The sequence below is a fragment of the Rhinolophus sinicus genome, linkage group LG05 (assembly GCF_036562045.2).
Source record: "Rhinolophus sinicus isolate RSC01 linkage group LG05, ASM3656204v1, whole genome shotgun sequence".
NCBI lineage: Eukaryota > Metazoa > Chordata > Mammalia > Chiroptera > Rhinolophidae > Rhinolophus > Rhinolophus sinicus.
In genome coordinates this window covers 68,840,965-68,855,682 of record NC_133755.1, presented here as the reverse complement: position 1 = coordinate 68,855,682, position 14,718 = coordinate 68,840,965, and the positions used below count along the sequence as shown (strand labels likewise).

The 14,718-nt window shown below is 41.5% G+C and overlaps 1 protein-coding gene across 1 annotated transcript in view; it reads right to left on the bottom strand.

Annotated features, from left to right (window-relative positions):
* SLC9A2 (solute carrier family 9 member A2) overlaps positions 1-14,718 on the bottom strand; it is a 79,337-nt gene that overhangs the window by 23,060 nt on the left and 41,559 nt on the right. Inside the window, exons 4-5 of the mRNA XM_019753913.2 lie at positions 6,518-6,735; positions 5,840-6,042 (exon numbers count right to left, since the gene is read on the bottom strand). Of these exons, the coding sequence (XP_019609472.1) occupies positions 5,840-6,042; positions 6,518-6,735 (421 nt within the window). The remainder of the gene's footprint in view (positions 1-5,839; positions 6,043-6,517; positions 6,736-14,718) is intronic.

Genomic DNA, 14,718 nt, shown 5'->3' with positions numbered 1-14,718 from the left:
TAAATGGGACAAGAACAATAAAAATGTCATGTAGATTCTTATGCTTTTCACTTCAATCCCACAGCCCTCTGTTTACCTTTCTTTCAGGACTCATCACATTCTCGTATATCTACACTCTTCCCCTAAACCATGCCTTTCCTTTACCTGTGTCATCAATGTTCTCTCCCTACTGTACCACCAGTATCCAGACACGCTGCTGCTATGGCTCCGATCTTTGAAAAAACAGAAACAATAGCCCTCCTTTGGTACATATTCCCCTCTGGTTATTACCCCTTTCCTCTACCAGACCTCAGTTGAGTTGCCTGCATCATCTCCTGTGTCCCGTTTCTCTCCTACCCTTCTCCTTGAAATCCATTCAATGGGGTTTCCTCCTCACCATCTGATCCTAACTGATCTTCTGAAGATGGCCACTCATTACCCTCATCGCCGAGTCACTGCATCCCACTGTCCATTCTCTATTGCCCACCTCACCTGACCTGGCAGCTGCATTTGTCACAGTTACAAGAACCCTCTCCTTCCTGAACACTTTTTCCACTTGACTTCTGGACAATTCCCCCTGATTTTTCTCCCACTTTACTAGTCACTGTTTTCAGTCTCCTAGGCTGGCTCCTCAACATTGTCTTGACTTCTAAATATTGGTATGTCTTCTTTTCTATACTCTTCCTATACTTACTCCCTGAAGAGTTTCTTCCAGATTTATGCTTTGAAAACCTTCCATATACTGATGAGTCTCAAATTTGTATCTCCCACTCTGCCTTTTCCCATAAGTTCTAGACCGATCTACACAATCACCTATTCAACATCTCAGTTCGATGTCTAACAGGTGAATACGCACGTCCAAAAATGTAAAACGAACATCTGACACCCCACCCTTCCAACCCAGTACTCCCCTGGTATTAAATTATATAGCTCCTTTTTTCCACCTATTTGCTCAGACAAAAACTCTTGGAACTATCTTTTAACTCTTCTTTCTCTTGCATCCTCAATTATTCACCTACATTTTTTTATCTTGTTTATTTTATTGTAGGACTAATCATCTTGTTTATTTTATTGTAGGACTAATCATCTTGTTTATTTTAGTGTAGGACTAAAAAATTTTTTTTCTGAATCCCATTGAACTCTAGTTAGTAATGGTATATGTGAATTAAATATAAGAATATATATATATATATATATTTATATATTATATGTGTATATATATTTATCATATGACTATATATAAATAAATACATATAGTCATATGATATATAAATATGTAAAATATATGACCATTTATTTCACAAATCAAAGCTTACTTGAAGGTTTACTCAATGTCTATAAAATTGTGAGCATCCTCACTTCAGTTTGAGAGGCTAAGTCAGCAAGGGTGTTTTTGATTGTTGGGAAAGGTGACCCACCACGGGTCCTGAGTGTCACACACATCGCTACAGGGGGCGCCAATAACACAAGGCCTTGACCACTTTGACTTGGCCATTATTATCAGGGTTGCATTTGCAACAAGATACCTTGAGAGATGAGGTCATGTTACCCTCCAGACAAAGAGTGACAGATCCTCAAGCTCAGTGTCTGACTCCTGTCTGTCAGTCCACTGCCCGTGCAGACATCCATCGTAGATACTTCGTGTCACCCCATGGGACTTGGGGTACAGAGAACTGACCCAAACCAACATGAAGCTCTGGCCTCTGGATTTTACCATAAGTAATAAAGTCCTTTGTCTCTGACCCAGGAATCAGGTGTCTCGAGTGAGCATTCATGAAAATTTAACCGGCTAACTTGTTAACTTGTAAGTAAGGTAAAAATCCCAGACACTTCACAGTTCTGGATAATGATGCACAGTGGATACAATACTAATTTGCAATGGAGGCCAAAAGAGATTTCTGCCTCTTGAATTCCAGTCAGTCTCGCTACTTGATGGACTTCTAGACAACCACTGAATGGATTTCCAGAATTCTGAGGACCAGCTATATGATTATAGGGATTCATGAAATAATAACTATTGTGCTCTAATTATTTTTTTCCTTTCAAAGGAAAGTACATTGAAAGATGTTAAGTTTTTCTTTCTTCAATTACCATTTTACTTAACGTTATAATTAAACATAGCAAATCATCAAGTTAAATCATCAGGTTAGTACCACTCCCAGGCAGTGAAGAAGAAATACATGGATAAACACAGTACCTGGTATAAGGTACTAACCATTATCCAGCCCATTATCCAGATCTTTGAGCTATGTAAACTGAGGCTCACAGAGGCTGTTAGGAGCTGGGCCAGACTATCAACCCAGTGCAGCCTTACTCCAACATCTGTGTTTTCTACTACTGAACTCTGCCTCCCCTCGATCTTCAACATAATTTTAAAACAAGAGAGACAGCTTATATTTTAGATAATATTACCAATCTTATTTAAAAGAAATGCATTTACACATCCAAGGAATCAGACTTGCTCACTCATTCAATATTCCGCAAGCAAGACTGTATTCTGGTAACCCCATGCTTCAGAAAGAGGCTACTTTCTCTACTTTATCAGTGTGATTCAAGGAATGCTAACATTCTCATTATAAATCTTGGTATCAAATAACAAACCATATGTCACAGGAATTCTATTTTAGAAGATAGTGCTAACTCAACAGTATCAGGATAGATGAGCTCATCATATAAGAAATGTTGAAATAAGGGGGAAAGACATTTTAAAGTTTAATGATAGATCCATCAACATAAAAGTTGTCATTTGAAGGCGAATGCATAGTTCTTAATCAGAAGGCAAAAATTTATGCATAGATTTTAATTAGTTATATCTGCTATGTTTATAACCCATGAAGCATCTCCTTTCAGGCTTCTTTCCCTGAGTTCCTTAATTATTGATATATTCTGGGGAAAAAAATCCTTTCTGAAGAGAGTGCGTATGTATTTCTGTTTGTGTGTGTTCAGAGTCTCTTAAGAGCCAGGGGTGGGTAGGAGAAAGAGAGGGAGAGAAAGCGGTCAGTGTCAAGACTACTCCATTAGTCTCTAATCTGTGCAAACAGACTGGTGGGGCAGACAACAGTGAAGGGAAGACAGCAGTAGGTACGGAACTACAGCAATCCCTCTTCCCAACAGGCACCAAAGGAGCTTTGCCAGGTTTCCTTAAATCAGAGAAAACTGGCCATGGGGTATGCTTTCACACTCCCAATACTGACACCCAATGTCCCCACCACTGAAGGAAGGATTAACTTGATGTGTTTACATTACCAAATATAGCCAACACATCTAAACTATTCTGTTTGTTATCTCTGCTTTTTTTTAAATTCATTATATTAAAAACTTTGTTCATCAAAGTTAAATACTGACATACATGGTTTTCATTCAAAGTGGGTGCGTAGGCTTTGACTATGGGGAATGGAATGCATATAGAACGTCTTCCATATTTTAGTTGAGTTACAATTCCAAAAAGCCAAAATAGTATGTGTGTGATAGTGATACTCTATAGACTTACACACACACACACACACACACACATACAATCAGTGAACAATAGTATACTTTTTTGTAATACTTTTCTTTTTCTACATGCTATGTTTGGTCTGATTGTAGAAATGTAATTTTATGTCTGTCGAATCTAATAACTACAAAATGTGAGCTTGTCTTTTGTATGCTCTCTCCTGAATTACATCTTCCTACTAAGTCATTGTATTGTATTTTACAAGTGTGTATGTCCATGATGTTGCGGGGTGGGCACTGGTTTTACAGATGATTTGAGAAGCACTTGTATAGACAATAACAGTTAATAAACCAGGTTCCTAGTAGCACTAGACTGATGTGTTTCTATTTTCATATTTGACACCTTCAATTCTGAGAACATGGGGAAGAGTCCAGAGCTTTAACTAAGCCTTGGCAGGTTAAGGACAGGCCAGCTGGCCTAGGAAAGGTGGTGAGTCACTCACCCCTATCTGACTTTCCCCTCAAGTAGGATGCCCCAGCATGCTTCTGAGAGATGAAAATGCTCAAGGCAAGTGGATTCACGTCAAGATTGTGCCTCAGGTAGAGTGGGAGAGTAAGAAAGTGGATGACTTTAACAAGGCCCTTGTAAAGACCTTTATCTCTTCATCAGTAAAGAGATAAAGACAAGGAAATCTGCTTGTCCTCTACACCCAGGAGTCTCCCTGAATATAAGAAGGGAATTCAAACGAACAGGGGCTATTGGAACCCAAACTAGTATGTATAACTGTAACTGAAACTTACTAGCCATAACCTGGTGAATAATGGCTTCTCTAAGTAAAGTCAATAAAGCTAATAGTTCCGAACTTGTCTATGGAGTCAGGGTCCTGGGCTCACCTTCAGCTTCCATCATTACCAACGTGTGTCGCTGGGCCAGTCTCTTCTCTCTTTGAGCCTCACTGGTCTCTTACTCAAAGCTTTGTTTTGAGGATGAAATGACATAATGCAAATAGGAAAGCCCTGGTCTGAGTGCCTCACACAAGGAAGCGGTCCCTGATGGGTACCAGCATTATAAAGGTGCTGATGACAAAGACAGTTACAAAAAGTGGCCATTTCTTAACTTAGGAGAGGGTCTCCCAAAGCATCCTTCTCCAGGATTCCTTGGATAGGGCAGCCTACTGTCCCCCGTGTTGGGAGGTAAGAATGAATGAAGGATGAACTCCTGTTTGGAGAAGTGACTAGAAGCTCAGTGAGTTACAATATAGGATACTTACCACACACACCACATATACTACTGGGCACTTTATTCAGAGTTAAGACCAAACTGGTTTTGACTCCCACCTTGGTCTTTTACTAGTCATGTAACTTTGGGAAAAGTACTTAAACTCAGTTCCAAGGCCTCAGTTTTCTCATCTATGAAATGGGAAGAATGATGGTGACTCCTCCTAGAACTCTGCCATAAAATTGTTATGAGGATTAACTACGTTAATATCAAAGATGTTTCAACCTGAGTCAGGTATACAGAAAGCACTCTGTGACTAAAAGGTAAACAAGGTTTTTTAAAAAATAAAACAAAACATCTCCTGGTTTTTCCTCCTTTGTCACTTATCACGTGTCCTCAGTCTCCTTGGCTGCTTTCTGCTCCTTGCCAGTGTCTTTAGAATGGTTCCCTTACTATCATATAGTGTCATTCACCTCCTAACACACTCTCTAACTTACTGACTTGTGTTCACTGTCCTGTGTCTGCCATCCTCCCTGGAATACAAGCTTTCCAGGGACAGGGACGTTTCTGTGTTTAGTTCACTCACCCTGAGCTTCAAGTGCACTCTTTGGCACGTAGCAGAAGTCCAACATATATTTACTAAACGAGTATCCACAACCTATAATCTGCTAAAGGCTGGCTTATTGATTTAAAGAGATTAACTTGCAAAGTCAGGATCCTGACACAGGTCCATGCTCTCCCTGCCATACTTTCTGCCTCCCAACCTTAAACTTGAATTTACCCATCCCACCGTTTCAAAAGAAACACTGCTAAGCAGTCAACTCAGGTTGAATAGCTGCTGGAAGATCATCAGAGAACTAGCATTTACTGAGTACATTTACTAGGTCAGAGAGTGAAAAAAAAAAAAATGACAAGGATGAACAAGCACAGTTCGTAAGTTTCCAGTAGTAAGCTTAGATCACTTAGCTGAGAGTCCTTAAATAATATATCCTCTGTCAAGGCCAAGTGAGCAAACTGGACACTCAGGCTGCTGCACAATCCACTGACATGAGGAAATATGACTTTCCCTAACGTTATAACTACCAAAGCTTCAACATGCCTTTGCAAAGTTGTGTCTTATAAAAAACGCTCATCATGATAGTCGGAAAGATCAGGTTTTGTCCTGGTAAAGGGAGACACTTCGCTGGGAGAAAAAACTCGACTCACCAGGATGAAGACAGTAAAGAATATGACGACGATCGCAGCCGTAATGAAGAGCTTTTTCCGGGGAAATACGGCAGCAGGAAGGAGAAACACTAGCGCAAAGCAGATGGCACCTCGGAGCCCCCCATAGGCAATGATAAACTGATCCTTAAAGGTCAGGGGGATCGTCCGGAACCAGTTAATTGCCTGAGTCAGAACAAAGACACCTGAGAAGGAAAACAAAACCAATGAAAACAGACTGTGAGGCCAGAACGAGTAAATACGAAGATGAGTTTACTATGCTTCTGTGACAAGACAGAAGATTTAAAAATAGGCCCCATGGTATCTTTCCACCTTTTCCTCTGCCGCATTTGTATTACTAGGCTGTTGGGCCTTTGTTGTTCCAAGATAATGGGTGAAAATGTGAAATCAGAGTACCTAAGAGAGATTAACTTGATTTATAGCAAAGGCATGAAGATACTCAGGGAAGTAAAGATCAGGAAGGAGAAGAGGAGGAGAAAGAGGAAGAAAGGAAAAAGAGGAGGAAGAGAAGAATGAGGAGGAGGAGGATAAAAAAGGAAGTGAGGAACATGAAGAAAGAGAAACAAAGACGACGCAGCAGCAAAGGGGAGGGAGGAGACAAGAGCCCCATTCTTTTCGGGACGGTTTCCGAATGTTCATTTGGGGAAATGTGCTCATTACCCAGTGCTCGCCAGATCAGACAGAAGGCCAGGGTGAAGCAGACGAAGGCCCAGTTCCACTCGTGGTTCTTCCCAACGGTGGACACGCCCATGAAGATGAAGATCAGGGTCTCGCTGACACTGCTCAGCATCTTCATGAAATACTTGATGGTCGTGTAAGATTTCTGAGACACATTTTCTTCCACATACTTATTCATAGTCATTGCACAAGCAATGATTCTGCAAGAAAAGATATAGCTTCTATTTAAACATGACAATGATCCTAATCAGAACATGACAGTTGGCCCTTAAGAGCTAAATTATGGCTCTACCCTCCTGCCCATGAGCACAACATTACCGACTGATTTTTATAAGTGAATGTGATTTGCTTGGAAACTCTACTACCTCTGGAAGACTCAGCTCTGTCCAGCTTTGTTCCCTACAGCAATCCTTACCCCGGATCCACATTGTCAAAGATCTGTGGACACTGGCACCATTAGCTATCGTGTTAGCATCACAAATAAAACAAGTCCATAATAAATTCAAGACCCATTATCTTCCTATAAAGCCAAATCCATCTTTTCTATTCCTTTGGTACCTAACATGCTAAGCTACTGCCTAAAATCCTTAACTTGAAACTGGGGTCACACTGGCTTCTCGCCACTGCCACCCCTCCTCAGTGCACCCCTCACCATCTAACTGGTCACCAATTGTTTTCTATCCCTCACCCTGAGTGGCTATTGGACCCACTCTCTCTTTTTCGTCCCGATGCCTTAGTTCCAGGTCTCATTTCTACTCATCTACTATATCTACTTCCAGGAAATTTAAAAATATATCTATCGATTTCCTCTAAGATACAGGAAAGAAATGACTTCTGCTTGTTTTCCCAAACATGTCCCAAACTCTGGGACCTCGCGGTGCCTATTTTCATACAGCACCTTTGCACACTCTGGTAAGGGAAGGGCTCTAGGATCAGCTCCTAAGTTAAATGCCTGAAGCTCTTCACATACTTCCCTCAGTGGACAATTCCATATACCTCCCAGCACATACCATGTGCCTCAACTGTCTGTAACTTCCCAAGCCATGTCCTGCTCTTCGCTGTCTTTCCGCCTCACTTACACATACGCTCCTCTCTATCTGGAAGGCAACACCTGACCAACTCAAACGCCACCCATAGGGAAATTTAGTATAAGCTGGATGATAGCTCACAGTAGGTCCTAGCTACAGAGACAGTCACTACAAAGTACCAAAAGGACTTCAGAATGAAATAAGACAGATTTCAGGGGACCATCTCCTTCCACTGTGAGATCACTATGCCTTCAACTCATTGCTGGCCACGATCTGTGAGGTTTCCACAGCCTCACAACTTTAGAACATGATGACCGTACATGTCTCTCACCCCCAACCACTGCATCGAGTCCTCTTTCCCTGAGAGGCTTTCAGATGCTTTAGAGACATCCTCCTTGTTGTGAGTACAAAGACACAAGAAAGCAAATCTAAGAGCTCTCTGAGTTAAGACTTGAGCAGGTAGCCATGAACATATTTCATTGCAAGGAACAGACCTACTCCTCACATAGAAAGCGTGTATATTTATTTCTGTGCCCCATATTAAAACAAAACAAAAAAATCCCACCAAGCCAAGGACCATGCATTTAGTCACAATGTCACTGCCCCCAGAATGAGCAGATATTTCTTCTACATTTATATGTGCCAGGAATGTATAATTCATGTTGTTCCCAAAAGAAAGAGTGCCTTATTAAACGGGCTAATAAAATCCGGTAGCCATAAACACACAGCACAGCCTTTAAATAGCTGAGGGCTGATATAATAATAATAGTCAGTGTTTATAACACCTCTTCTCTCTGCCAGGTACTGTGCAAACACTTCGCACGTATTGTATCAGTTAAACGTCACAACAAGCCTCTGAGGCAAGTTCTATCACCATTCTCATTTTACAGTTGAGAGGACAAAGGCAGACACAGAGCTACTTACTCAAGAAGACACTGCTAATAAATGGCGGTGCCAGGATTTTAACCAGGAAGGCCGACGCAAAGCTAACGCTGTTCAGAACTGAATCCTCACTCTTTCCCAGCTCGCCAGAGCCTGATTATCTCCGATGTGAGAGAGGTCTTCCACCCCTGCCGGGCCCTGGCTCTTCCTCTCTCAAGCACAGGACTGTATTCGTTTCCTGTGGCTGCGGTATGAAATGTGTCAGTGACTTGCAACGACACAAATTGATCATCTCACGCTTGCTGAGCTCAGAAGTCTATAATCCCTTGCACTGGGCTGCAGTGCAGGTGCTAACAGGGCCGTGCTCCTTCGGGAGGCTCTCGGGGAGGACCTGTTCCTTGCCTTGTCTAGTTTCTGGAGGCTGCTCAGTCCTTGTCTCGCGGTCACATCGCTTTGAGCTCTGCCTCCCGGTCACACACATTTCCTTCTCTAACGGTGACCTTCTGCTTCCTCTCAGGATCCTTGTGATGACATCAAGCCCACCTGGATACTCGTCCGGTGTCACCTCCCCATCTCAACTTAATCATATTGGTGACGTCCCTTTTGCCATGTAAGGTATGAATATATTTATCCACAGGTTGTGGGGATGAGAATCTTTGGGGTTCATTATTCAGCTGACCACACACCATCGCAGGCATTCACTTCCTTTGTGGTGGTGGCCACAGCCAAGTGCATGTCCCCAGATGAGTGTGGCCAGAGCTGCTCACATGTGCTTGGTGACAGAAGCTAGCCGGAGCTCTGTCACACTGACTTGACAAAAAAAGAGGAACCTCCACCAGCCAGCAACAGAGACTGGGAGGGCAAAGAGGAAAGTGGCAATTCTCCGAGGGAGCCTACAGGGGGCGCCTTGCCAGCACCCACATGAACATGAACCATCAGTTAACCACGTTTCGGAACATCTTCATCTGTCAGACTCTGGGTTAATGTTTCTTTAACCAGACTTTAAAAAGTAAGATTTGCCCAATACAAAGTAATGAGGGTAAAACCAGAGTAAATTAAGAATCTGGATCATAATATGTTTTATAAAAAAAAAAAGACATACACAGCAACACAAACTAATGAACTTTTCAGAAATGTTGCCATGTTGAAAATTTGTAACAAAACAATTCGTAACGGCCATATTACTTTCTGAAATTCTCTAATGCTATTCAAAAGATGCTTCACAATGATTTTGTTAGAAAGCATTTAAACTTAGAGACACAAATGGAGAATGTTAAACATTAAAGAACCCACTACCCAACTTTTTCAAATCATTTTTATTTTTTAAAATAAAACATCAACGGGCTGGCCCGGTGGCTCAGGTGGTTAGAGTTCCATGCTCCTAACTCTGAAGGCTGCTGGTTCAATTCCCACATGGGCCAGTGGGCTCTCAACCACAAGGTTGCCGGTTCAACTGCTTGAGCGGGATGGTGGGCTCTGCCCCCTGAAACTAAGATTAAACACTGCATCTTGAGCTGAGCTGAGCTCCAGGATGGCTCAGTTGGTTGGAGTGCATCCTCTCAACCACAAGGTTGCCAGTTGGACTCCCTGCACCCTCCACAACTAAGACTTCAACAACTTGAAGCTGAACGGCACCCTCCACAACTAAGATTGAAAGGACAACTTGACTTGGAAAAAAGTCCTGGAAGTACAAATTGTTCCCCAATGAAATCCTGTTTCCCTTCCCCAGTAAAATCTAAAAAACTAACTAAATAAATAAAACATCAACTATAGAGTTGAAATACCTATGTTTCTCATACCAACCGAATTTCCCTCCATTCCTCTTGGCTTTGGATTTTCTTTGTTTATCTTTCAAAAACTGATTGTTAAAAGGCTGGAGAATATTGTTTTTGTGAATGTGCCAAATATTTCCCTCTGAGATGATGTTCGTATCAGTCACTGGGCAACATGTGAACCATACAGGCAAAAACTAATCTTCAGTTCATTACGTGAACGTTTTAACAAAAAATTCTATTCAGAAATGATTGAAAAATACAGCTGTGGTGTAGGAATAAAAAAAAAATGAATTTTCCATGGATGTCCACAGGATCAATTTCCATTGCGTGGTATCCTTAACATGACACCAGGAGCGAGGCTCACGTCTGCCAGACACCTCACTGTAACTTCATTCTGTTTCCTTCCAGCACAGGTGAGATGCTGGAGGGACAAGAACAATCCCCATGGGTTACAGAGGCTTCAGGGCCCGGCAGTGCCCTGGTCAGGAAGTGTGGGCACGTCTCGGACATTGATGCACAGTGCACCATGAGGAGAACTATTCCCAATGTCCTTGATCTGGTCTGTCCCAGCTTTCTGCACATGGCCTCTAAAGCAAAGGCCAGGAGGTGTTTTCATTGCAAAGAGGTTTTCCGCTGTAGTAGATTCTAACCTGAAGCCAAACCACCTCACTTCAGTAACATCATAAGTACACAAAATGACAAATGAGCTAGTCTCCCTCCAGTGAGGGAGGCAAACACAGTACAGTCTCCCAGGAACAGAGAAAAATAAAACCTCCTCTGTCCCCTTCCTAGATCACCTACAGCTAACAGTCTCAAATGTCACCATAAATCTGAGTCTCCTTCATTTTTCTGAAAGAAGCACCAGAAATGTACAGTGCTGAGGAATGGGGCAGGCAACTGTCTGACTGTCCTCAGCCTTATTGGTTTGGAGGATGTAGGCAGGAGTGTCGTTGGGTACAAGGTCATGTCACAGCATGTCCCATAGCATTGCACATTACTGAGAGATGAGATTTATTTTTCCATCCTAATGTGAACACATGGAATTTCATGCCTGAAGTCCACAGCCTCTCACCATGATTCTGAACATCAGTGTGATGGTATCCACACCAAAATAATAACCTAAATAGACTCGTCACATTGTAGAAAATTCCAGTTGAATTTCTTAACCCTGAAGGTTATTCAAGCATAAAACTACTGGCCTTTAATATTCCGATATAACCTTACTTTTACTAGATCATGTCATTCAATCATCCTTCTCCCGCCCTTTCCATGTCTCCCTTTTCTAATTTCCATATTTCGTTAACATGATAGTGAATAATAATATCAACCAACATTTTCTTAGCATCTACTCTGGGTCAAGTTCTGTGCTGAAGTCTAGGAAGATGAAAGCAAGTAAGATGCAGCTTCTACTTTTGAGAGTTTCCAGTCTAACAGACGAGGAGTCACAGAGAGATCATTGGAACAACACTTCAAGTGCTAGAAACAAGGAGTAGCATGGATGCTTTGGGAGCACAGGCAAGGAAATCGCTACTTCTGCCACACAAGAGGGGGTATTTGAGCAAAGTCTTCATGGATAGGTGAAGAACTCACCAAGCAGAAAGAAGAAACGGGAAGTAAATCAAGCAACAGGAGAGGCCATGTGGAAAGGCATGAGACAAATAAATCGGTTGGCATATTCAGGGAACTGTGGAATGACTGTGTTAGCTAGAGGAGAGGAGATGAGCATCAAAGAAGTTTATGGGCCAGATAATGACAAATGATATTGTTATATATTATGCTTAGGAGTTAAAACTATTCTGTAGGCTGGAGGGAAAACGAGAGTTTATATCTTTGACCATATAATTAGTGTCTATTTCCCCAACCCAACGGAAGATTCATGAAGGAAAAAAAAAGGTGTTACCAATGCTTAGCATAGTGTCTGGCTTGTCATTAATGTGTTTTGAATCAATGACTATCTGGATACTTGGATGAATTGTTAATAGGAATGGTGGTATGAACAGATTTGTATTTTAGAAAGAGAACTCTGAAGGACATTTGGAGGACAGATTTGGAGGGACACGAACCTAGAGGTTGAAGTCAATTTGTTTCCTGCAACGACAGTTTCTCATTTTGTTTTCATAATCTGATGCAGCACCTGGCCCATATAACACCCCAAGACATGACCATGTTTTGACAAGTGTTAGGTTCCATTCCATGGGAGATTCCATTCCACATGGAGGTAAGGTATGCATAGAATTCACTGGTGCGTTCTGCTTTGTTATTATCTTGCCCCACATTACGCTGTAACATAAATGTATAGTGATTATCAGCAATTTAAAGAAGGAAAACCTAAAGCACTATAATTAGTGGTTTTTATATTCACCAGCAATTGAGGTTTTCTTCATCACACTATCACTCTAAATTCAGCATAGAAACAACTCAGGCCAGCTAATACTGTCTCAACAGAGGCTTCAGGCAGAGGTGGGGGGCATCAGACTTTCTATTTAGATGATCTGTCATTTGACTGTTTTTTTCCTATAGTGCTGTGACTCCATCCTACCAGTCAATGAATCCAGCTTTCTATGGATGTTCATCTCCTAACAGAAGGGATGAGAGCATGGGAGAGCAGGGGCTAGCCATGCTTGGCATGGTTCTGTGTGTGTCATGCTACGAGTGTAAGTTCAACTAATGCTAGCCCAGTCTGCTGAACGGGCTGAAGATCCAGACCGTTCATCCAGATGACCGTGACCTGTTTAGCCAAAGGGACCAGGTGTCAATACCTCAGGTGGGCGGTGACAGCAGATTTCTAGATGTGAAGACAAAAATACATATCCTATCTGTGTTCACATACATACAGTGAAGCCATGCCTCAGTTAATTCAGTTTGTAAGTACAAGTGTTTTTATTTTTTTCAAGAGGAGTCAATTTTGTAATTTCTGTTCCCACGTTAAGAGAGTTTTTCTCTGTAATCAGAACTGCTTACAATTAAACAGATAATAGGAATGTTGCAAGATGCTTTTGCTCCCATTCCATATCCATGGTGATCTTTAAAAGTATGGATTCAACTGCAAGAAAATACAGTCCAAATAATACTTACATATTCTGAATAAAGACTTTGCTAAATATGAAAGCATACTCTGCTAATCAGTGCAAAGCATTAGCAAGGACGAAGAGCAATTAAAGAGCTTTCTCTGTATTGATTGAAGCCAGGTTTTGTGGTGACTCAGGGTACACTGCCTGTTCTCAGAATAAAGTACTCACTCATGTGAGGTAAATTAATTATTCCAGGGCACAAATTTACCATATAATGGATTTCCTCTTCCAGGAAACATGACAACCAAAAAAGAGTGAGTTTGACATATGAGAAAACGGAAGAAAAAAAGGTTTTTAAAGGAGGATCCAAACATAAAAACTGAACTTTTCTTAAAAGAGCAAAAATTAAATAGAGTAAATTCAAACTATTACAAATGCTTGATTATTCACACAGTCTTGCCCATGTCATGGATTTCCCACATCTTTTGTGTTTTCTCCTTTATATGTCTTCAATTCAATTCAAGTAATGTTTATAGATCATTTTTCTGGAACCCAAGCAGTCATGGTTTTATGGAAAGAACACAAAGGATCACAGCTCACTGTCAAAGTGTAATGAAACACAAAGCATTAAGGGACCCACAGAGTCCACTGCTCTAGCCAGGGAGTGGTGACAAAGGTCTGAATGGCAGGAAGACTGGACCAAGATCTTGGCGATGAGTGAAATGTTTCCAGCTGGAGAACTCCTTGTGTGTATAGGGGGTGAACTGCTGGTGGGACATGGATATAAGAACCAGCAAGGCAACCACCCTGCACTGAATGAGCACACAGAGTATTTTCAGAATTCAATCTGAGCACTGCAAACCTCAGCAAGAGTATCCTCTCTCTGGCAGAGTTAAACTCTTACTGCTCCCAGCACGTATATCAGAGCAGTGCTTCCAAAACTATGACTTTGTGGAGGACTTGATTACCAGAAACCCTTGGAAAAATGCAAATGCCAGAGCCCCACCCCAGACCTATAGAACCAGAATCTCTGGCCGGGGCCTGGGATTCTGCATGCTGCACAACCTTTCCAGGTGACTCCTAAATACATCAAAGTTTGAGGAAAGCAAGTGGGATCACAGGCAGAAGGTTCAGGAGAGGAAGAATAAATGAGAAAAAGAGCTGAAAGTTGAATCATTTTTATTTAAAATCTTATTGGAGAGTAAAAATAAGGGATGACATGAGATTTAAGGACTACTGTGGATTTCCAAAGTGTGATAAAAAATATGGTGAATGTTTAAATAAAAAAAATATGTTACAGTAAAAGACACATTGCCATTAATCCCCCTCAGAATGCTCTCCCTCGCTTCAAACACATTTATCCCACCGTTCTTGCCACTTTCTGAAGCAGTTCTGGAGTCCTCTTTCGTGAATGTCTTTAGTTGCGCTGTTGTGGCTGCCTCGATGTCCAGAATCAATTCAAAATGTTTACCTTTCATGGTCATTTT